The sequence below is a fragment of the Balaenoptera musculus genome, chromosome 9 (genome assembly GCF_009873245.2).
Source record: "Balaenoptera musculus isolate JJ_BM4_2016_0621 chromosome 9, mBalMus1.pri.v3, whole genome shotgun sequence".
NCBI classification, from domain to species: domain Eukaryota; kingdom Metazoa; phylum Chordata; class Mammalia; order Artiodactyla; family Balaenopteridae; genus Balaenoptera; species Balaenoptera musculus.
Genome location: NC_045793.1, coordinates 24,978,280 through 25,000,837, shown reverse-complemented (window position 1 = coordinate 25,000,837; position 22,558 = coordinate 24,978,280). Strand labels below are relative to the sequence as shown.

Genomic DNA, 22,558 nt, shown 5'->3' with positions numbered 1-22,558 from the left:
TCACAGTTGTTCTACATTCAGTGGAGCTTTTGAAAATTGGGGTGGTGGGGTGTTTGCGGCAGAGAGGGATTAATTACATATGCAGGTGGGACATGGGATGATCGAGCACTGGGCCAAGTACAAAAGTAGCTAGCTTTGAGGTTTTACATTGTTGTGGGATTTAATCTTGTTTCAGTAGTTTAGGAGTCTACCTGGTGCAAAGAAAAGATGGGAATTAAAATTCCATTTGTCGTGGTAGACACCAGAACCTTGCATGGGTCTGGGAGTGGAGAGCAAGCTGCTAGATCACCTGCCGTTGGGCATTCTAAAGGGAAGAGGCAGTTTTGAGTCTCAGCTACTTAACAGCCATTGCTTCCTAGGTGGAGCTCTGGCACATCATTTGACCAGACCAGTGATTCTTCCTGTTGGGTCATTGTGGCCCTAATGTGACGAACGCTTTGAGTCAGTTTCTGCGTACGTAGGGTTGTTCTGGGAGGCTCTGCTGGGATGGCCTTCCCCATTAGGTAGCCTTCTGCTGGCTGGCCTCCGTGTGGACACCTGCACGGGATTCTCTCCTGGAGTGCTCTGTTGCCCTCGGCAGGAGTGATGCAGTCACTCGCTTTCCTGAATCTTCTAATCGCCTCTCTTCATAGCTCGTATCTTGTCCATTTATTGAATTTGCCTGACTCTGGATGGAACACAGCTTGAGAAGGCTGGAATATTAAAGAAGCTAGGTTACCTTTCTCTAGGATAAGGTGTATGTCCTTTTCAGGACCTCTAGTGTAGCTTTCTCTTATTGCCCAGTGACTGACCAGCTGTAAAACATGAGGTCCTGAGAGAAGGGGGCTCCTTCCTCAAGCCTTAAAAGCTTTTAGTAATTCTGCCTAGTCAGTAGAAATTGGAGGTTTCCCCACAGGGGTTAGCTATTTCCTTGTGAACTGACCCTCGATAAATGAATTTTTACCGACGTCTTGGCTTCCTTTAGGAGTACTTTGTTTTGTCAGAGCTTTGCATTTAGGAAAGCAATGTTTCACTGAATTTTAGGTATTAGTGTCTTACTCAAAACTGAAGCCTAGACATTAGATCTATAGCTGAGGATATTTTTAGAGTAAGTGGATCACTAAGGTGATAATAATGTACGAGGCTGTGTTAATTGGTTTAGTACTGTTTCTGTGATGTGGCTGGTAGTTGGGCTCATTATCAGTCATCATACTCTTTGGTCACAGTATCTGTTTTCATTATTATGAATGAGGAGAGGGGTAGAAATGGGAGATTAAAATGTGGTGAACTCCATATTGCCATTGAGTGACTGGTTCTTTTGCTTGTTGGCACTTTGAAGAGAGTGCATTAGATGAGTGAGGATAAGCTTGTTTTTTTTTTGTCTTCAAGAGCACTTACTCAGGATTAGTTCTTCCTAGAACTATCCACAGTTGTTGTTGTCTAACAGTACTGGTTTTGTGAATACCAGCCCAGTGGGTTGGTAGACTGCCACATTTAAACTGGCTTCTGGTTTCTGGGAAGTCGTGGATGTTTTTCTTCTAGAAAAGCTTCTTGGCTAACCCCATGGAATAATCTTCATGGACTGAAAAGGTTGGCAGACGCTTCCTTTTCAGGTCACTGATACGCTGTTTTGCCTTTACTATGTGTAGCCCATGTTCTGTGGCTCCAGTTGGTAATAGACAACGCATGCACATCATATACCACTCTGCCCTTTTACACGCTGTAGTGTTCCTGCACACGAACTTCTGCAGATCATGTACTCCTTGAGCTCTTGCCCTCTCCTTCCTCATTTCTGTTCTAAGGGAACTTGGGGCACTGAGCTAGGTCCAGACTGTAAATTCAAGTGCTAGTGACCACTGACTGTGACAGTGCTGCTTCAGAGGAGACGTCTCCCTTTGTCTGTACCATCCCAAAGTGATGGGGGAAATACCATCCCTTTGCACAGTATCTTTTTTTATATATATATATTTTCTATTTTTTTTAATTTTTGGCTGCTTTGGGTCTTCCTTGCTGTGCGCAGGCTTTCTCTAGTTGTGGCGAGTGGGGGCTACTCTTCATTGTGGTGCGCGGGCTTCTCATTGCTGTGGCTTCTCTCGTTGAGGAGCACGGGCTATAGGTGTGCGGGCTTCAGTAGTTGCAGTTCGCAGGCTCTAGAGCGCAGGCTTAGTAGTTGTGGCGCACGGGCTTAGTTGCTCCGCGGCACGTGGGATCTTCCCGGAACAGGGATCAAACCCGTGTCCCCTGCATTGGTAGGAGGATTCTTAACCACTGCACCACCAGGGAAGTCCCTGCATAGTATCTTGAGATCACATGGAGACTCTGTTTGTACCCATTGTGGATGTGTGGCTTACTCCTTGTATCTGGGTCTTTAATGAGTGACAGGGAAGAACCACCATTGTCAAGCTGATCCCTTACCAGCTAGACAGTAGACAGTAGACGGCTAGAGAGTAGACAGTGATGGGGGTGGTGGAGGGGTGGGCATGGGGGGAAGTCCTAGTGCTGGTGTCTGGGAAACCATGATGCCTGTTTTTAGGGCCAGTGCTAGTTAAACCAAATGTTCGACCTGCCTTTTTTAGGAGCCCCCTAAGTGTATGATCCATGTTGTGTGTGTTTCATTTTTATATTCTCAGGGCCTAGTGTGTGGCCAGGCTATTGAAGGAGTGAAGTTGCTTGGATGTTGATTGTGTCGTGTGAGAACTGCCTAGTTCTTGAACACGTTTATTTTGTCTTTCAGCCCTGGGCATTTCCTGCTCGAGAGTTCCTTCGGAAGAAGCTGATTGGGAAGGAAGTCTGCTTCACGATAGAAAACAAGACTCCCCAGGGGCGAGAGTATGGCATGATCTACCTTGGAAAAGGTGAGTACCAAGGGGGAAAGGGCTCATCTTTCTCCAAGTCTGAAGTTCCTCCAAAGACTGGTTTTCGTCTGGCGGAGGTAGCTCTGGGAGGGTTGGCTGTAGGTCTCATTGGAAGTGCACAGAGCTCGTGGCACGTAGGTGCCCTGATACTCCTGCTCCTAGTTTACTCCTGTGCCTGCTTTCCTGGCTTGGTTTAGGTGTGTGTGTAAGCGTAGAATTATTTTTCCCTGTATTTAGGCCGTCAGCCTGTGGAACTCATTGGCTCTGTGCTTCTAGGTCAGAGTGCTAATTGAATTCCTATAGATTTCCTATTGCATCTTCTATTTGCTTTATCTATCTTGTGGCTTTTCTTCTCCTCCTGGGGACTCTCTTTAGGAAAGGACGATTTGTTTAGGGCTTGTGGTTTTTTGTAAGCCACATGACTTGGAATGGAATGGAAAGGACACAGGCTTTGGAGTGGTGTAGGTGTGGAGTCCTGGCTCTTCTACCGTGTACTCTTACTTAACCCTTAACTGAACCTTTCTAAGCCCTAGTTTCATTTGTAAGTTATAGAGAGAGTTTAAAGAGATGGTATGTGTAAAGCATCTTGCTCCAGCACAGAGAATGCACTCAATAAATATGTGTGTGTGCACACATATGCCTGTTGTTTAGCTGGGCCGGATAGCTTATGGGATATTAGGTGTTCTCGTCTTCTTTGCATTAGGTAGAGGGAGAGTAAGATTGCACAATGGAGTTTGAACAGAAATAGGATGTTGAAAGAATTGGTAGAATGTTTTCCATAAAGCAGTCAGATGAACAGGAACACTTATGTTCATCTGGATTATTTGGGGAGCAGACACCTTTTAAAGTTTCCTGTGATTCTTGATAAACTAGCCTTCTAACTGAGTTGCTTTAGATAATCTGTTTGCCTTGGGTGACTAGTAAGCTGGAAGTAAGCAAGTAGCGTATATGACAAGGCTAACAATATCCTTTTACGATTCTGATTTTAATTGTAGAGGTCTTAGACAAGTGAGTTGTGGATGACCTTGGAGCCTTCTTGTCCAATTTAGCCAGTAGAGAAACAGCCCTTTTAGCAAATGGCTATCTGCATCCTGATTGGGAAATTATAGAAATATATGGAATCTTTTCAAAAAGAGAAGTAAATAAATTTGCCTTTTACCCATAATTCAAATAATATAGTAGGTAATAAAACACTTAAGCATTATTGTTGGAGGGCTACTGGCTAGTAATAACGTAAGACAAATAGAAGTGTACTGTCTTCAAAATGCAATTGTTCGAGAATTTCATTACCTAAAATAATACAGTTCTGTAACAGCTGGTCAATCTTCTGTTACCGGACAAGAGACCTCACTGGACTATAGAACGTTTTTTTGGTACAGATATCTCTATGGAGAGACGGCCTGTAAGTGTTCATTTAAATAACCTTAGTCTCCAACTATAAAACAGTCTATTTAAGGTAAGAGGAGCTGACATTTAAAATTTTAAGTTGTTTTTAGAAAGTTTGTTTTTCAAACTGACGCAAATTACAGAGTGGATGTAATTTAGCATGACATTAACGTACTAGTGTGTTTAATAGAATCTGGCGCATAGGAGGTGATTGATAAATAATTACCAAAAGAATGATTGAAATCATCTACATCTTTCAGTTTTAAAGGCTTAAATGGCTTAAAGTTTAATATTTTCACTCAGACACTTTAACCAACTCTCACTGCCAGCTGTAATGAAACAGTGCCTTAGCTAATTAATTAGTCTTCATATATTTAGCCTATTCTATGGCTACTCTCTTTTTCGTCTTTTGTTTTTGTTTAGAAAAAAGATTTTCTTTCGCTCTATGTAGATAGATAAAAAATTTATTTAACTATAGTTGATTTACAATATTGTGTTCCAGGTGTGTAGCTTCAGATTCTTTTCCGCTATAGGTTATTATAAGATACTGAATATGGTTCCATGTGCTATACAGTAAATCCCTGTTGTTTATGTGGCTACTCTTTTTATGATGGAGGAGAATGATAGAACTTGAGAGTTTGTGGTTAACCCAGAACTTATTAAAAAAAAAAGAGAGAGATGATTGATTAGTCTTCAACTTTTGGAGAAAATACAGTCACCCACCTGCTCTGAGTACCAGCCCCAATTGTGACTTGATCACAGTCATACCTTGATTAGTAATAAGCAAGAATCAGATCTTTTCCCTACAAATTCCCTGTTTTCTGTATTCTATCCACCACATTTTGTTACCTTCTTTGGGAGTTTGGCCCAGAGAATTGTATTTTTCTCCCTTTTGAAGGAGCAATGAACGCATTTAGAAGTGGGCCAGCCAGCAGCCCTTTCAGAGCACTCTGTGCCAAGGAACTGTCCGAGAGCTGTTGCATTTGCCGTTGACTGGTGATTTTATGGCCGTTCGCCTTGTTTGTACCAGGCCTTCATTCTTTCTACCCCCGACCTCTTGGCACCTTACTGCTCAACTTTCCCCATCATTGTGGAGTCTTTCCTTTTGACTTTCCACTCTGTGGGGTTATTCCTGTTGCTTCGAAAGAACCAGTGTAATATTTACTGATGTCAGGTAGCTGTGTGTGTCTGTGTCTGGCCTCAGCGGTAACCTCAGTGGAAAGGTTCTTGTGATCCACGCTCAGCTTCAGAACCTGAACGTTCTTCGCGTGAACAGCATTCATCTCAACTTTTTTTTTTTTGGTAGTAGGAACAGGGGCTTATGATCTGCTTCAGAAATTTGGACAGGGCTAATGGCAAGGCATTTAGGTTGAGTTTGGGGGTGGTATGTAAACCTGTTGTTGCTTGCGGAAGTCTATGTATAGTGTACTGAATACATAAATCTTAGAGAATTTTATTCTATGCTGACGTTACCTATCAGCTAGACTGCTGTGTTACAGTTTATCTAGGAGCTTGTTCTCTGCTATATTAAAGATTTTTAAGTGGTGATTCCCTCATAGGTGTCTTCTTTTATCATTTTGGCTGACAAGCAGAGATTTAAGAGAATACAGAGAGCCTAAAAGCTTTTTCAATAGCATGGAAATGCAATGAATGTTTCAAGTGCTCAGGTGGCACCTAATCAGGTTGTGTTTTATGTTTCACTTCATTTTTCTTGCCTGCTCTGAAGGCTGCTGTGTGAGATTGGAAATTGAGATGCTGTCCCCTGCATCTCTGAGAACAGGAGAAAGAGTTTGTCAAATGGTGTAGCTTGCTTGTCTTGGTGGCCTCTTGGAGCAGAGAACAGGACATCCTGAGAGGAACTGGACTTGCTGGTGTGAAACATCGTAGGCAGTCCTAAGTGAATCTGTCTGATTGTCCAGGTGGGGGGCTGCCTTTTGATTCTGTTGTGTGAATTCCTGCTGTGTGCTTGGCACTGCGCTTGGTGATTTACACACATTTAATTCTCACAAGAACCTGTCTCGGCAGGTACTCTTCCCATTTTATAGATGAGTACGTGTATCGAGATGCTGAAAGACCTATTAAGCGGCAGAATTTGCATTTGGTGCTAGGCCTCTCCTCCTTAGGTCAGTGTTAGTCATCCTTTCCCGGGCTGCTGCATGTGTCTTGCTTCCCTGTCAGTCTCCTGGAGTTCCTGAGATTGCCTTTGGCTCAGGAGATACACGAGAAAATTAGTCCAGAGAAGATTTATAGACCTCTGGGTCCTAGAGACTAGACATTCTGGGGGAGAAGAGGTTTTTCGGAAAACCCAGCCCTACCTTGCTGCCTTGTCCCGTTCACTGGCAACGTCATTCCTTGAAGAGCTAAGGGTGAAAGTGGTCCCATTAGAGCTCGCTTGCTATTGGAGATGGATTTAAACACAAGATTCACACCTCTTTTTTCCTCAGATACCAATGGGGAAAACATTGCAGAATCTCTGGTTGCAGAGGGCTTGGCCACCCGGAGAGAAGGCATGAGAGCGAACAAGTAAGTGTCCATTACTTTTCTGTCTGACTTCCTCCCACACCACTGTGAGAACTGGGGGAGTCGACTCTACACTGGCTTTGCTGCATTTTCATTCCTGCCCCCGACGTAAAATAGGTAATGTCTGGTGTTCTCATGGCTTCTAGGGTATTCCTGCCCAGGTGTACGTGTGTATTTTTCTGAGCGAGGATGTTACTCAGCATTCATTAATGGCATTTGATGTGTGTAATTCAAAAACGGGCTTGGAGACGAAGCAGTGCTGTTCTTATATTCATAAGAATCAGTAGACTTATGCCTTACACTGTAGATATTGAGTTCCGGAGTATTTATCCATCCATCCCCAAATATTTATTGAGCATTTACTATATGCCAGGCTGTGTTCTAGACACTGTGAATATAGCAGTGAACAAAGACACTTAGTTTCTGCTAACAGTTTAACAGGGCGACAGACAACAAACCAAACAACAATTAGATGTTCGATATTATATGAGGTACAAGGAATAAGTAAATGTAATATAAAGCAGAGTGAATAAATCAAACTCCAAGCAAAATCTGCTGCTTGGAATCTAGCAAAACTGACAGGGGCTCAGTGGTTCTGTTTTAAGGTCAGGGAAAATTTATCGCTCTCCAAAGCCTTTTAGGTCTGTTTTGGTTTATGGATCTGTAGATACTTAAGTAATAGGTAAAATGTATTTGTTGTTAGTGGCAGTGTGAATTTGTTAGAAATGATTTTTAGGTATGTAAGGTTTATAGTGCATACATCATGTTAGGTTCACTCAGTAGGATGGGTTGCAGCTGGCTTTAATTAACACTTTAGTCTCTGAAAAGTGTAAGCTACATCAGTAATTTGGAGGCTAAAGATACTGGGTTTTTTTTGTTGTTGTTTGTTTTTCTGGTTTTATTTTATTTATTTATTTTTTTGAATTTCTGAGTTTTATTTATTTCTTTATACAGCAGGTTCTTATTAGTTATCCATTTTAAACACATCAGTGTATACATGTCAATCCCAATCGCCCAGTTCATCACACCACCACCCCCATCCCCCACGGCTTTCCCCCCTTGGTGTCCATACGTTTGTTCTCTACATCTGTGTCTCAATTTCTGCCCTGCAAACTGGTTCATCTGTACCATTTTTCTAGATTCCACATATATGCGTTAATATACGATATTTGTTTTTCTCTTTCTGACTTACTTCACTCTGTATGACAGTCTCTAGATCCATCCACATCTCTAAAAATGACCCAATTCTGTTCCTTTTTATGGCTGACTATATTCCATTTTATATAAGTACCACATCTTCTTTATCCATTCGTCTGTCCATGGGCATTTAGGTTGCTTCCATGACCTGGCTATTGTAAATAGTGCTGCAATAAAAACTGGGGTGCATGTGTCTTTTTGAATTATGGTTTTCTCTGGGTGTACGCCCAGTAGTGGGTTTGCTGGGTCATATGGTAATCCTATTTTTAGTTTTCTAAGGAACCTCCATACTGTTCTCCATAGTGGCTGTATCAATTTACGTTCCCACCAGCAGTGCAAGAGGGTTCCCTTTTCTCCACACCCTCTCCAGCATTTGTTGTTTGTAGATTTTCTGATGATGCCCATTCTAACTGGTGTGAGGTGATACCTCATTGTAGTTTTGATTTGCATTTCTCTAATAATTAGTGATGTTGAGGAGCTTTTCATGTGCTTCTTGGCCATCTGTATGTCTTCTCTGGAGAAATGTCCATTTAGGTCTTCTGCCCATCTTTGGATTGGGTTGTTTGTTTTTTTGATATTGAGCTGCATGAGCTGCTTGTATATTTTGGAGATTAATCCTTTGTCCGTTGCTTCATTTGCAAAAATTTTCTCCCATTCTGAGGATTGTCTTTTCGTCTTGTTTGTAGTTTCCTTTGCTTTGCAAAAGCTTTTAAGTTTCATTAGGTCCCATTTGTTTATTTTTGCTTTTATTTCCATTACTCTAGGAGGTGGATCAAAAAAGATCTTGCTGTGATTTATGTCATAGAGTGTTCTTCCTATGTTTTCCTCTAAGAGTTTTATAGTGTCCGGTCTTACATTTAGGTTTCTAATCCATTTTGAGTTTATTTTTGTGCAAGTGTTCTAATTTCATTCTTTTACATGTAGCTGTCCAGTTTCCCAAGCACCACTTATTGAAGAGACTGTGTTTTCTCCATTGTATGTCCTTGCCTCCTTTGTCATAGATTAGTTGACCATAGGTGCGTGGGTTTATCTCCGGGCTTTCTATCCTGTTCCATTGATCTATATTTCTGTTTTTGTGCCAGTACCATATTGTCTTGATTACTGTAGCTTTGTAGTATAGTCTGAAGTCAGGGAGTCTGATTCCTCCAGCTCTGTTTTTTTTCCCTCAAGACTGCTTTGGCTATTTGGGGTCTTTTGTGTCTCCATACAAATTTTAAGATTTTTTGTTCTAGTTCTGTAAAAAATGCCGTTGATAATTTGATAGGGATTGCATTGAGTCTGTAGATTGCTTTGGGTAGTGTAGTCATTTTCACAGTGTTGATTCTTGCAATCCAGGAACATGGTATATCTCTCCATCTATTTGTATCATCTTTAATTTCTTTCATCAGTGTCTTATAGTTTTCTGCATACAGGTCTTTTGTCTCCCTAGGTAGGTTTATTCCTAGGTATTTTAGTCTTTTTGTTGCAATGGTAAATGGGAGTGTTTCCTTAATTTCTCTTTCAAATTTTTCATCATTAGTGTGTAGGAATGCAAGAGATTTCTGTGCATTAATTTTGTATCCTGCAACTTTACCAAATTGATTGATGAGCTCCAGTAGTTTTCTGGTGGCATCTTTAGGATTCTCTATGTATAGTATCATGTCATCTGCAGACAGTGACAGTTTTACTTCTTCTTTTCCAATTTGTAGTCCTTTTATTTCTTTTTCTTCTCTAATTGCCGTGGCTAGGACTTCCAAAAACTATGTTGAATAATAGTGGTGAGAGTGGACATCCTTGTCTTGTTCCTGATCTTAGGGGAAATGCTTTCAGTTTTTCACCATTGACAATGATGTTTGCAGTGGGTTTGTCGTATAGGGCCTTTATTATGTTAGTTAGGTTCCCTCTATGCCCACTTTCTGGAGAGTTTTTGTCATAAACGGGTGTTGAATTTTGTCAAAAGCTATTTCTGCCTCTATTGAGATGATTATCTGTTTTTTATTCTTCAATTTGTTAATATGGTGTATCACATTGATTGATTTGTGTATACTGAAGAATCCTTGCATCCCTGGGATATATCCCACTTGATCATAGTGTATGATTCTTTTAATGTGTTGTTGGATTCTGTTTGCTAGTAATTTGTTGAGGATTTTTGCATCTATATTCATGAGTGATATTGGTCTGTAATTTTCTTGTTTTGTAGTATCTTTGTCTGGTTTTGGTATCAGGGTGATGGTGGCCTCATAGAATGAGTTTGGGAGTGTTCCTTCCTCTGCAATTTTTTGGAAGAGTTTGAGAGGGGTGGGTGTTAGCTCTTCTCTAAATGTTTGATAGAATTCACCTGTGAAGCCATCTGGTCTTGGACTTTTGTTTGTTGGAAGATTTTTAATCACAGTTTCAATTTCATTACTTGTGATTGGTGTGTTCATATTTTCTATTTCTTCCTGGTTCTCTCTTGGAAGGTTATACCTTTCTAAGAATTTGTCCATTTCTTCCAGGTTGTCCATTTTATTGGCATACAGTTGCTTGTGGTAGTCTCTTAGGATGCTTTGTATTTCTGCGGTGTCTGTTGTAACTTCTCCTTTTTCATTTCTAATTTTATTGATTTGAGTCCTCTCCCTCTTTTTCTTCATGAGTCTGGCTAATGGTTTATCAATTTTGTTTATCTTCTCAAAGAACCAGCTTTTTGTTTTTTTCATCTTTGCTATTGTTTTCTTTGTTTCTATTTCATTTATTTCTGCTCTGATCTTTATGATTTCTTTCCTTCTGCTAACTTTGGGTTTTGTTTGTTCTTCTTTCTCTAGTTCCTTTAGGTGTAAGGTTAGATTGTTTATTTGAGATTTTTCTTGTTTCTTGAGGTAGGCTTGTATTCCTATAAACTTCCCTCTTAGAACTGCTTTTGCTGCATCCCATAGGTTTTGGATCGTCGTGTTTTCATTGTCATTTGTCTCTACATATGTTTTGATTTCCTCTTCGATTTCTTCAGTGATCTCTTGGTTATTTAGTAGCATATTGTTTAGCCTCCATGTGTTTGTGTTTTGTATGTTTTTTCCCCTGTAATTGATTTCTAATCTCATAGCGTTGTGGTCAGAAAAGATGCTTGATATGATTTCAATTTTCTTAAATTTACTGAGGCTTGATTTGTGACCCAAGATGTGATGTATCCTGGAGAATGTTCCATGCGCACTTGAGAAGAAAGTGTAATCTGCTGTTTTTGGATGGAATGTCCTATAAATATCAATTAAATCTATCTGGTCTGTTGTGTCATTTAAAGCTTGTGTTTCCTTATTAATTTTCTGTTTGGATGATCTGTCCATTGGTGTAAGTGAGGTGTTAAAGTCCCCCACTATTATTGTGTTACTGTCGATTTTCTCTTTTATGGTTGTTAGCAGTTGCCTTATGTATTGAGGTGCTCCTGTGTTGGGTGCATATATATTTATAATTGTTATATCTTCTTCTTGGATTGATCCCTTGATCATTATGTAGTTTCCTTCCTTGTCTCTTGTAACATTCTTTATTTTAAAGTCTATTTTATCCGATATGAGTATTGCTACTCCAGCTTTCTTTTGATTTCCATTTGCATGGAATATCTTTTTCCACCCCCTCACTTTCAGTCTGTATGTGTCCGTAGGTCTGAAGTCGGTCTCTTGTAGATAGCATATATATGGGTCTTGTTTTTGTATCCATTCAGCAAGCCTGTGTCTTTTGGTTGGAGCATTTAATCTATTCACGTTTAAGGTAATTATTGATATGTATGTTCCTATTACCATTTTCTTAATTGTTCTGTGTTTTTTTTTTTTTAATGGGGAGCATTTTCTTTTTTTTTTTAAATTAATTAATTAATTTATTTTATTTATGGCTGTGTTGGGTCTTTGTTTCTGTGCGAGGGCTTTCTCTAGTTGTGGCAAGCGGGGGCCACTCTTCATCGCGGTGCGCGGGCCTCTCACTATCGTGGCCTCTCTTGTTGTGGAGCACAGGCTCCAGACGCGCAGGCTCAGTAATTGTGGCTCACGGGCCCAGTTGCTCTGCGGCATGTGGGATCTTCCCAGACCAGGGCTCGAACCCATGTTCCCTGCATTGGCAGGCAGACTCTTAACCACTGCGCCACCAGGGAAGCCCTCTGTGTTTGTTTTTGTAGGTCCTTTTCTTCTCTTGTGTTTACCACTTAGAGAAGTTCCTTTGGCATTTGTTGTAGAGCTGGTTTGGTGGTGCTGAATTCTCTTAGCTTTTGCTTGTCTGATTTGTCTGATTTGCTTGTCAGATTTGCTTGTCTGATTTGCTTGTCTGATTTGTCTGATTTGCTTGTCAGATTTGATTTGTCCAACGAATCTGAATGAGATCTTTGCTGGGTAGAGTAATCTTGGTTGTAGGGTCTTCCCTTTTATCCCTTTAAATATGTCCTGCCACTCCCTTCTGGCTTGTAGAGTTTCTGCTGAGAAATCAGCTGTTAACCTTATGGGAGTTCCCTTGTATGTTATTTGTTTTTTTTCCCTTGCTGCTATCAATAATTTTTCTTTGTCTTTAATTTTTGCCAATTTGATTACTATGTGTCTCGGCGTGTTTCTCCTTGGGTTTATCCTGTATGGGACTCTCTGCACTTCCCAGACTTGGGTGGCTATTTCCTTTCCCATGTTAGGGAAGTTTTTGACTATAATCACTTCAAGTATTTTCGCGGGTCCTCGCTCTCTCTCTTCTCCCTCTGGGACCCCTATAGTGCAGATGTTTTTGCATTTAATATTGTCCCAGAGGTCTCTTAGGCTGCCTTCATTTCTTTTCATTCTTTTTTCTTTGTTCTGTTCCGCAGCAGTGAATTCCACCATTCTGTCTTCCAGGTCACTTATTTGTTCTTCTGCCTCAGTTATTCTGCTATTGATTCCTTCTAGTGTATTTTTCATTTCAGTTATTGTATTGTTCATCTCTGTTTGTTCTTTAATTCTTCTAGGTCTTTGTTAAGCATTTCTTGCATCTTCTCGATCTTTGCCTCCATTCTTTTTCTGAGGTCCTGGATCATCTTCACTATCATTATTCTGAATTCTTTTTTGGAAGGTTACCTATCTCCACTTCATTTAGTTGTTTTTCTGGGGTTTTATCTTGTTCCTTCATGTGGTACGTAGCCCTCTGCCTTTTCATCTTGTCTGTTTTTCTGTAAATGTGGTTTTTGTTCCACAGGCTGCAGGATTGTAGTTCTTGCTTCTGCTGTCTGTCCTCTAGTGGATGAGGCTATCTCAGAGGCTTGTGCAAGTTTCCTGATGGGAGGGACTGGTGGTGGGTAGAGCTGGCTGTTGCTCTGGTGGGCACAGCTCAGTAAAACTTTAATCCGCTTGTCTGCTGATGTGTGGGGCTGGGTTCCCTCCCTGTTGGTTGTTTGGCTGAGGCAACCCAACACTGGAGCCTACCAGACTCTTTGGTGGGGCTAATGGTGGACTCTGGGTGGGGTCATGCCAAGGAGTACTTCCCAGAACTTCTGCTGCCAGTGTCCTTGTCCTCACGGTGAGACATAGCCACCCCTCCGCCTCTGCAGGAGAACCTCCAACACTAGCAGGTAGGTCTGGTTCAGTCTCCTATGGGGTCACTGCTCCTTCCCCTGGGTGCTGATGTGCACACTACCTTGTGTGTGCCCTCCAAGAGTGGAGTCTGTTTCCCCCAGTCCTGTTGACGTCCTGCAGTCAAATCCCGCTGGCCTTCAAAGTCTGATTCTCTAGGAATTCCTCCTCCTGTTGCCGGACCCCCAAGTTGGGAACCCTGATATGGGGCTCAGAACCTTCACTCCAGTGGGTGGACTTCTGTGGTATAAGTGTTCTCCAGTCTGTGAGTCACCCACCCAGCAGTTATGGGACTTGATTTTATTGTGATTGCGCCCCTCCTACCGTCTCATTGTGGCTTCTCCTTTGTCTTTGGATGTGGGGTGTCTTTTTTGGTGAGTTCCAGCATCTTCCTGTCGATGATTGTTCAGCAGTTAGTTGTGCTTTCGGTGCTCTTGCAAGACAGAGTGAGAATATGTCCTTCTACTCCGCCATCTTGAACCAATCCTGGGTTTTTGTTTTTTTTTTTTTTTTAGTTTTTGACTGTACCACGCGGCTTGTGGGATCATAGTTTCCTGACCAGGGATTGAACCTGGGGCCATGGCAGTGAAGAGTCCTAACCACTGGACCGCCAGGGAACTCCCTAAAGATGCTGTTTAAATCATTAAATCCTTGTTGTATTATGACTGTAGCTGTAGAAGAAGCTTTAAATAAATCTTTGCATGAACTGTACCAATGATGGGGAGGAACAAAGGCCAAAATGTGCAGTTTGCCTCCTTCCTGCCTTCACAGACTTTGTGGTCAAGTCATTCACCATATACTTCTTTGGTCCTTTCTGACTCCAAAGAGTCGTTGGCTAGAGCTTATAATTGGGGTGTGGGCATGTGGGAATTTGTTTTATTCCGACATTTGTCCTAGGTCCTGATTTTGGAAGCATGCCAAAGTTGTATCTTAAGGACAATTGCTGGCATGATTACTGTTGCAGTGTTTTTTGGAATCCAGTTTGTAACCAGAATGAAGAATTTTTAAAAACCCCAAAGCAGTATTGTACCATCTCAACAAAATATCTCCCCTGGAGTCCCAATCCTTTTTTCTCTGAAGTTGTCTTGATTTAAAGCCTTCTTTTCTCAGTTTCAATGTTTGCTTCTATCTCGAGCTACATTTTTTTTTCCCCCTGTGTAATTCTGGCAGCAATTTTGGATCTCTGAAGCTGATGATTGTTTTTTTTTTTTTTTTTTGTGGGGAGGAGGGAACGAGCAGTACTGAGGATTTCTGGCTTGAGAAATTGTAGGTCAGGAGTCCCTGCTGAAAATCCCTACTGATCAAGGTGGGAGGTTCAGTTTCTGCAGATGGCTGTTGATGGAACGAGGCGCTGACATCGTGGAAAGGCTTTCCAGGTTCACTTCAGCTCAGATACGTATGAGAGAGAAGAGCAGAGCTATTTTGGGTTTGGTTGTTTTGGGTGGTTTTTTGGGGTTTTTTTCCGGTCTGTCTACTGACTTTCTGGCTGCTCTTGTATGTAGTTTGGTTTCCTGTCTAATGAAGGAGTCTTCCATCTTCAAATTGCTTTGCTTAGCTGGCCTTATTGAATGTGTAAGTAGTTTTGGGGTGACATTATCTGTAATGGTATTTGTTCTGCATTCCCCAGCCCTGTTCTGCAGACAACAGGGAGTAAGGGTGGTTCTTAGTCACTTTCCCTGCACTGTGTCCTGCTGAGCTCTGCCTGGATTCTAGTTCCTGAATCTGGGGTGGTTAAATGAAGCTCTCCCTCCTGGAGCGGCTCCCTTCTGAGCCACCAGCTTGTTCTCTTGTAATCACTGATGGTGGCAGTACCGAGACGTGTGTTCTTTGGATACTCTCATTAAATGCTGTTATGATTGAATCTTTTGTTTGAGGGAATAAGTCTGAAATCCAGAAGTTGCACTCATGATGGGTTTCTGTTTATAGGCCTGGGTCTGAAGCCACAGATGTGAAACAAACTCTTTGGTCTTTCCAAGGGGAGAAGTTGCTGAAGAAACCCAGAATCAAAGATGAGCCTGATGTTTGTGTTGTGAATTCACTAACCGCATGTGTTTATTCTTTCTCACGTCCCAGTCCCGAGCAGAACCGGCTTTCGGAATGTGAGGAGCAAGCAAAAGCAGCTAAGAAAGGAATGTGGAGCGAGGGGAACGGTTCACATACTCTGCGGGACCTCAAGTACACCATTGAGAACCCCAGGCACTTTGTGGACTCACACCACCAGAAGCCCGTTAACGGTGAGGCCGTCGGGAAAAGACAGATGTGACTCAGGGTGATTCCTCTCTGTTTGCTCTTGAGCTTCTGGAGGTTCATAAAACCAATTCTACTTTAGTACCCAAGGGAAATTGTTCAGGGTAAAACAACACCCTGGTATTTTGGAAGGGAGCTTGAATCCAGTTCATATAGGTTGCATCAGATGTATTTTGCTGAGGTTAGTCCTTTGCGGCTACAAGCTAGTAAATCGCTGGTCATTTTGCACATGGGGGATCTTCCTGTTTTCTCTACCTAAATACTGTCCCCAAAACTTCAAGTTAGAAATGTGTATTCTGTGTATAGCTAAACACATATGCGTGTGCCCATGTGCGTGCATGCATGCGCGCACACACACACCCACACCCACACACACACACATTCTGTATAGTTCTCGGTCCTACTTTGAGATCGTATTAACTTACAGACTCAGTAAAATGAAATTATTACCAATCCTGAATTGTTGTTATTTTTTTGCCAGGCACTCAGTACACAGATAAGCTTTGTTATCCGTAAGCTAGGTTGCTTAGGTATAAGCCATGAGGTCCCAGAAGTTTCAAAAGATGTAGAAGTTGGTCTGAACCAAATCCCCCAGGAATAGTTTGGGCAGGAGTCTGTTGTGTGAACACTCGTGACGTGCCGGTGCTTCGTCACCTCTTGGAGGGATGCTTTCTTGGGGTTTGGGGGAGAGGAACTGCATTCCGGGCAGTTTGATTGGGCATTGTTTATCCTCGGCACGACTTTTGCTATGACTCAAGGCGTTTGTTCTGTCATGCAGCTATCATCGAGCACGTGCGGGACGGCAGTGTGGTCAGGGCCCTGCTCCTGCCCGACTACTACCTGGTCACGGTCATGCTGTCAGGGATCAAGGTCAGATCATACACTGGGCTACGGGGTGGTGATAGGGTTTGTGGAAGCGTTCAGTGACAGACTCTTCTACTTGGGGACTTCGTATATACTGTTTCTTTCTTGTATGGGCCGTTAACATTGACTAGAGTACTTTAAACTTTGCAGTTGGACAGTTCTAATTAGATCAAATAAGACTTTATTTTTTAAGTACTCAGGGTCTGTTTGGAGTGGGCTGTGCTGAGATTGTTGAAACCTAGAGAGGAGGGGATGGGAGGCTCTGAAGTTTGTTGAGTGTGGCTCGTCAATATAAAATACCCATTTTGATTAAAGAAATAATCAGGGATTTAAAGCAAGGCAGTGGTGAATCTCTTCTTGGCAAGGGGTCATTTTCAAGTATTGATATAATTAAGATGATTTTCCCCATGGTAACATGAGTTTTGTTTGCTTTACCAAGAAGTATGAGATGATGATACTTCTAGTTGCATTTTATCAGTATGCTTTAAGAAGGGTTGGAAGACCTGATTTGAGACCTTTCCAAGCTCAGCTTTGTGGGGTTTGTGCTTTTTGGACGGTTCCCTGTGGCCTGATTGAGCCCAGCACTCACATTAGGCTGCGTCACCCACTCGCCTTACTTTTGCTTTAGTGCCCAACTTTTCGACGGGAGGCAGATGGCAATGAAACACCAGAACCTTTTGCCGCAGAAGCCAAATTTTTCACCGAGTCTCGACTGCTTCAGAGAGATGTCCAGATCATTCTGGAGAGCTGCCACAACCAGAACATTCTGGGTACCATCCTTCATCCAGTGAGTGTGCCTATGCAGACTGGGCCACGTGGGGTGTGTGTGTGTGGGGTTCCACTTGGGGTTTGAAGAGCTGTAGTTTGCTTTTCTTCTTCCTCTCTGTATTTATGAGCCACTGAAATATCTTGGCAGGATTATCATCTACTGATTTTGAGGCCTTTTCTAGGGTGTTATCAGTTACCTGATAGAATTGGACAGATCTGCAACTTTGTGCTTTTAGAAAACTCATCTCAGTTGTTACTGGGTTTGTAAGGGGAGGAAGGACTCTAGCACTTATTTTCCCGAGGGCTGGTCCTAAAGCTTGCCAATAAGAAAGGTGGGAGGTTGCCACATCAATGAGAAGTGGTGATGAAGCTTGTAGATGGGATTGGTGAGGTTTGTATGCAGGTCTAGAAGTTAGCTATGTGGAGTTTTGGTAGAACTATGAAGAGGAAACCAGTCCATGGAAAAACTGTTCCAGGCCTTAGCCAGTTACTGCCTGACTCTGCTTTTGAGTAGGAACTAGGTTCTTTAAGTTCTTGTGGTTCTGACTATTGGGAGTTTTACTCTGTTGTATACTTTGGTAGGTGGGGTGTTCTTGGATGGGAAATGACTTTGTTTTTTAACACCCAAGTTTAAGTAGGTTTTCATTATTGTAACCTCTATCCAATACAGAATAAACTATTGTTACTCTTTGGCTAAAGAATTCTTCCGTGATGGCAGTTGTGGAAGGCTGGCTGGGAGGCTTGGTTTGGAATGTGCCAAGGTCATGTCTGTTTCTTGTGGACTGCTAGCTGTCTGCCAGAGCCCTGCCAGATGGCTGGCTCTGTGTCACAGTAGAATGTGAATTGTAATTCACTGGGCAAAATGTAACTTAAGTTATCCCTTACTCAGCCTGTTCTTCAGCTTTCCCCTTATGAAAAGGGGAGTAAGTGCTGATCTCAGGGAAGGAAATAATAGGTATAATCTCTACTGAAGATTAACATCCTCTGCCCACAAGAAGAGCTATTGAAATGTCAATTCCATTCAATGCCGCTAACATTTATCCTACCCCTGTTAAGTGAGAGTTACTGTGCTGGGTGTTGTGGGATGTGAAGCCAAGGCTGTTGAAAGGAGTCGCAGAGCAGCATCTCCCCTCTTATGGCTGATTTCATAATGAGAGAAATGGCTCTTCTTTTTTTTCTTTTTTAAACTGCAAAATAGATTGTGGCAATGTTAATCATGTCAGAAGTCTAGAGAAATGGATTCTCTTGCAATAGAATCTAATCTATGCCTGCTTTCTCACGTGCCTCGTTTTTCAGAATGGCAACATCACAGAGCTCCTCCTGAAGGAAGGTTTTGCCCGCTGTGTGGATTGGTCGATTGCAGTTTACACACGGGGCGCAGAAAAGCTGAGAGCGGCTGAGAGGTAAGGTCTGTCGGGGAAGCCTTCCAGCCAAGGATCTTGGTAGGGATCTTCAGGGGAAGAAATCTAGGGATCTTCTCTCACCCATCCATGTCAGTGTAAAGGATTAGGGAAATTCCAAAAGAGGCCAGGATCTCAGAGAGGAGTGGCTTACTTGTAAGTCTCCAGGTTCAGTCTAATTCAGAGCTGTATACTAAGGGCCTAGATTTTTCACTCAGACATTATTCTTCACCTGATTTGCTTTCTTAGTGTTTTCAGTACACTGTTTTTCCAAGCCCCTCACTTAAATTCCAGGTTTTAGGCATTTGAAATGAAATAAACTTGAGGCTTATTTGAGGACAGTGAAAGAGCTTATCAGCTACTTCCCGACATACAGGCTGGAGCCAGGCATATGATGGAAAGATAGAGCTGGTGGGTCCCCAAACAGAACTATCCAATGTTGTTGTGAGGCCTGATGCCCTAATTTATCTAACAGTATGTTGTAGTTATAAATGCTAATGCAACTGTGAGGTGTTTTTGGCTAGGTGCCTCATGGTTAAAGCAGGTGTAGCAATAACTGATTTCCAGGCAAATGATAGTTGGATATTGCCAAGATCAGTGGCTGTTTCAAAGTGTTTCCAGGTATATAGGTGAACTTGATGCTCCTGATGGAGCAGATGGAAGAAGATGAAGCAGGTAGATGAATAGAGATGATGTTCTCAAAGTCCCAGCAACTGCCTCCCGGGATACATTTAGGTAAAGGCCAGGACCACTAGTGATGACATTCCGCTCAAGCCTGTGTGGCTTATTTCAGAGTCATAAGACTACAACGGTCTTGATACCTTCACATTTTTGCCTTTGAGGTGCACAGCTAAGAGATGTGCAAGAACGTGAATTAAATGACTGTATTTCCCCTTTGTTAGCTCTTTTACAGCTTTCTATACCTGTAAGCAGAAATACTTGGAATTTTTTATCTGGGCCATTTGATATGGCATGCCTGACAAAGGTAGACTGATTGAAAAAACACAATGATTGTACAGATTTTCTAGTATTTTTATGTTCCACAATTAAATTTGAAAGATACAATACCCTTATCAAGCACAGCCTTCCAGATACCTCTGATTATTTCATGATGCTCAATTTTTTTTACTGTTGTTCAGAAAATCCTGTAAGTCTATTCCAAATTATTATTTTGGTTGGTAGTTCTTTTTGCATTCTTTAAGTTCCTGCCTCTCTCTGAAGAAAGTGAGTTACAGTGACAGTAGTTTCTACATGTTTTATAACATCTATAAGAGATTTTTAAGAGTGCTCATCATTAAAAAACAGGTTTAGACCAAGGAATGCAAATCATATTTCAATGATATGATTACTTGCCTGTTGTTTTGCATGCTGTGTTAGACTTGCTTGCATTGTTGGTAAATCTGTATTGAAGTATTTCGCGTGCTTTACAACTACTACATGCTGCTTTTAGAAGTTGCAATACTGTTTTCAGAAATAATAGTTTAATAGTCCCTTTCCCCTCCATCCATTTATTTCTAAATAAATACTTCGACAGTTTTTCACATATATATATATATATATATAAATAATATATGTGTGTGTGTATATATATATTTTTTTAAAAAAAATCTTTGCACATATTCCCTTTCCCTCTTAGTCTGACTCAAAAAATGTCTCCTGGGCTTAGTACTCTAAAACAAATTTCTGCCAACGTGATTTTTTACCTTCTGGCAGTGAAATTCTATTGGATTTTTGTCCATTTTTCATAATCATTAGTTGCACTAGAGTGACAATTTTGTTCTTGTTTTCCACGTGGGATTTGGGTTGCTGACAACCTTTTTATAATTCAAATGGAAATTGAGCAGGCCTATGCTTTTTAAAAAATATATTTGTTAGATGTGTGTGTTCTCCCTCCCATTTAAGAGAGTAGTTGCTCTGTGTTCATCATTCCAGCGCCTGGCATTTAGTAATCGCTCAGGAGGTACTTGATAAGCCAAAAGAGCTAATTATTGAGGTGGACTTGTACTGTCCAGACTCAGAAAAGTGTACACCCAGACCTTAGCCTATCAGCCATGGGTTTATGCTATATATGCATCTTGGATAGTTCCAGTTGCTGTACAGTTTTTCTTGTGGTTGTCATGCTTTGTTCAGGTTTGATTGGCCCTTTCTCCTGGGTGCCTTGTCTATGAGATAGGATAGGATTCTGTGCTGTTTGCTCCTGTGGTGATGGTGGATTCCATTGTTGACCTAGTCCATCTGAGTGATTTGCATCCTTGCTTTGTTTCCAGGTTTGCCAAGGAGCGCAGGCTGAGAATATGGAGAGACTATGTGGCTCCCACTGCTAATTTGGACCAAAAGGACAAGCAGTTTGTTGCCAAGGTGAGTCATTCTCAGCATCTGGAGATGCATTGTGGACGATGTCAGGCTAGTGATAATACAGAGCTCTGAATAATCAGTCGAGAGCTGAAGCATTTCTATTTTAAGGCAAACCACTGCATGGCTTGCATGGATGTGTGTGCATGATTGCATGCACGTGTGTATTTATTGTAGCGGACTTAGAAACTATAAGAACTTAAATTTCTTGCCTTGAATTTGCATAACTTCATTAGAAGTTCATGGGTTAAAGTTGTAGACATTGACCCCTTGAAATCTGTCTCATTTTCTGGAGGTTCTGTCCATTTAGCAAATGACATTCTCTTAGATTTCTGTTTTCTTTTTTTGGCCATGCTACGCGGCTTGCAGGATCTTAGTTCCCACCAGGGATTGAACCTGGGCCAATGGCAGTGAAAGCACCGAGTCCTAACCACTGGACTACCAGGGAACTCCCTCTCTTAGATTTCTTATGCCCAAGTATATATGACTTCAAATTTCTCTTCTTTCTGTTTTGGGACTCTTGTGGATTTGAATTTTTTCTAATGTGATGTGTTTTGGGTTTTTTTTGAATATTTGAATTTCATTTTACTTATTTTTTATACAGCAGGTTCTTATTAGTTATCTATTTTATACATATCAGTGTATACATGTCAATCCCAATCTCCCAATTCATCCCACCACCACCACCTCCACCCGCCACTTTCCCCCCTTGGTGTCCAGGCGTTTGTTCTCTACATCTGTGTCTCTATTTCTGCCCTGCAAACCAGTTCATCTGTACCATTTTTCTAGGTTCCACATACATGCATTAATATACGATGTTTGTTTTTCTCTTTCTGACTTACTTCACTCTGTATGACAGTCTCTAGATCCATCCACGTCTCTACAAATGACCCAATTTCGTTCCTTTTTATGGCTGAGTAATATTCCATTGTATATAAGTACCACATCTTCTTTATCCATTCGTCTGTCCATGGGCATTTAGGTTGCTTCCATGACCTGGCTATTGTAAATAGTGCTGCAGTGAACACTGGGGTGCATGTGTCTTTTTGAATTATGGTTTTCTCAGGGTATATGCCCAGTAGTGGTATTGCTAGGTCATATGGTAATTCTATTTTTAGTTTTTTAAGGAACCTCCATACTGTTCTCCATAGTGGCTGTATCAATTTACATTCCCACCAACAGTGCAGGAGGGTTCCCTTTTCTCCACACCCTCTCCAGCATTTGTTGTTTGTAGATTTTCTAATGATGCCCGTTCTAACTGGTGTGAGGTGATACCTCATTGTAGTTTTGATTTGCATTTCTCTAATAATTAGTGATGTGTTTTATTGAGGGCTCTCCACTGATGTGTCCTGGGATGGATTTCTCTGATGTGAACTAGAGCTACTGGATAGATTGTTTGGGTCCAGCAGGAGTGCTGTAAAAGTGTTTTTTCCTTCATTGTGGGGTTTGGTACCTTGAGTGTTAGAATCTG

General features: G+C 41.6%; 1 protein-coding gene across 1 annotated transcript in view; it reads left to right on the top strand.

The window, feature by feature from the left end:
- Positions 1 to 22,558, top strand: part of SND1 (staphylococcal nuclease and tudor domain containing 1) — a 417,459-nt gene that overhangs the window by 39,769 nt on the left and 355,132 nt on the right. Inside the window, exons 3-9 of the mRNA XM_036862917.1 lie at positions 2,714 to 2,834; positions 6,665 to 6,743; positions 15,530 to 15,690; positions 16,482 to 16,573; positions 17,196 to 17,354; positions 18,632 to 18,738; positions 21,003 to 21,093. Coding sequence (XP_036718812.1) covers positions 2,714 to 2,834; positions 6,665 to 6,743; positions 15,530 to 15,690; positions 16,482 to 16,573; positions 17,196 to 17,354; positions 18,632 to 18,738; positions 21,003 to 21,093 — 810 coding nt within the window. The remainder of the gene's footprint in view (positions 1 to 2,713; positions 2,835 to 6,664; positions 6,744 to 15,529; positions 15,691 to 16,481; positions 16,574 to 17,195; positions 17,355 to 18,631; positions 18,739 to 21,002; positions 21,094 to 22,558) is intronic.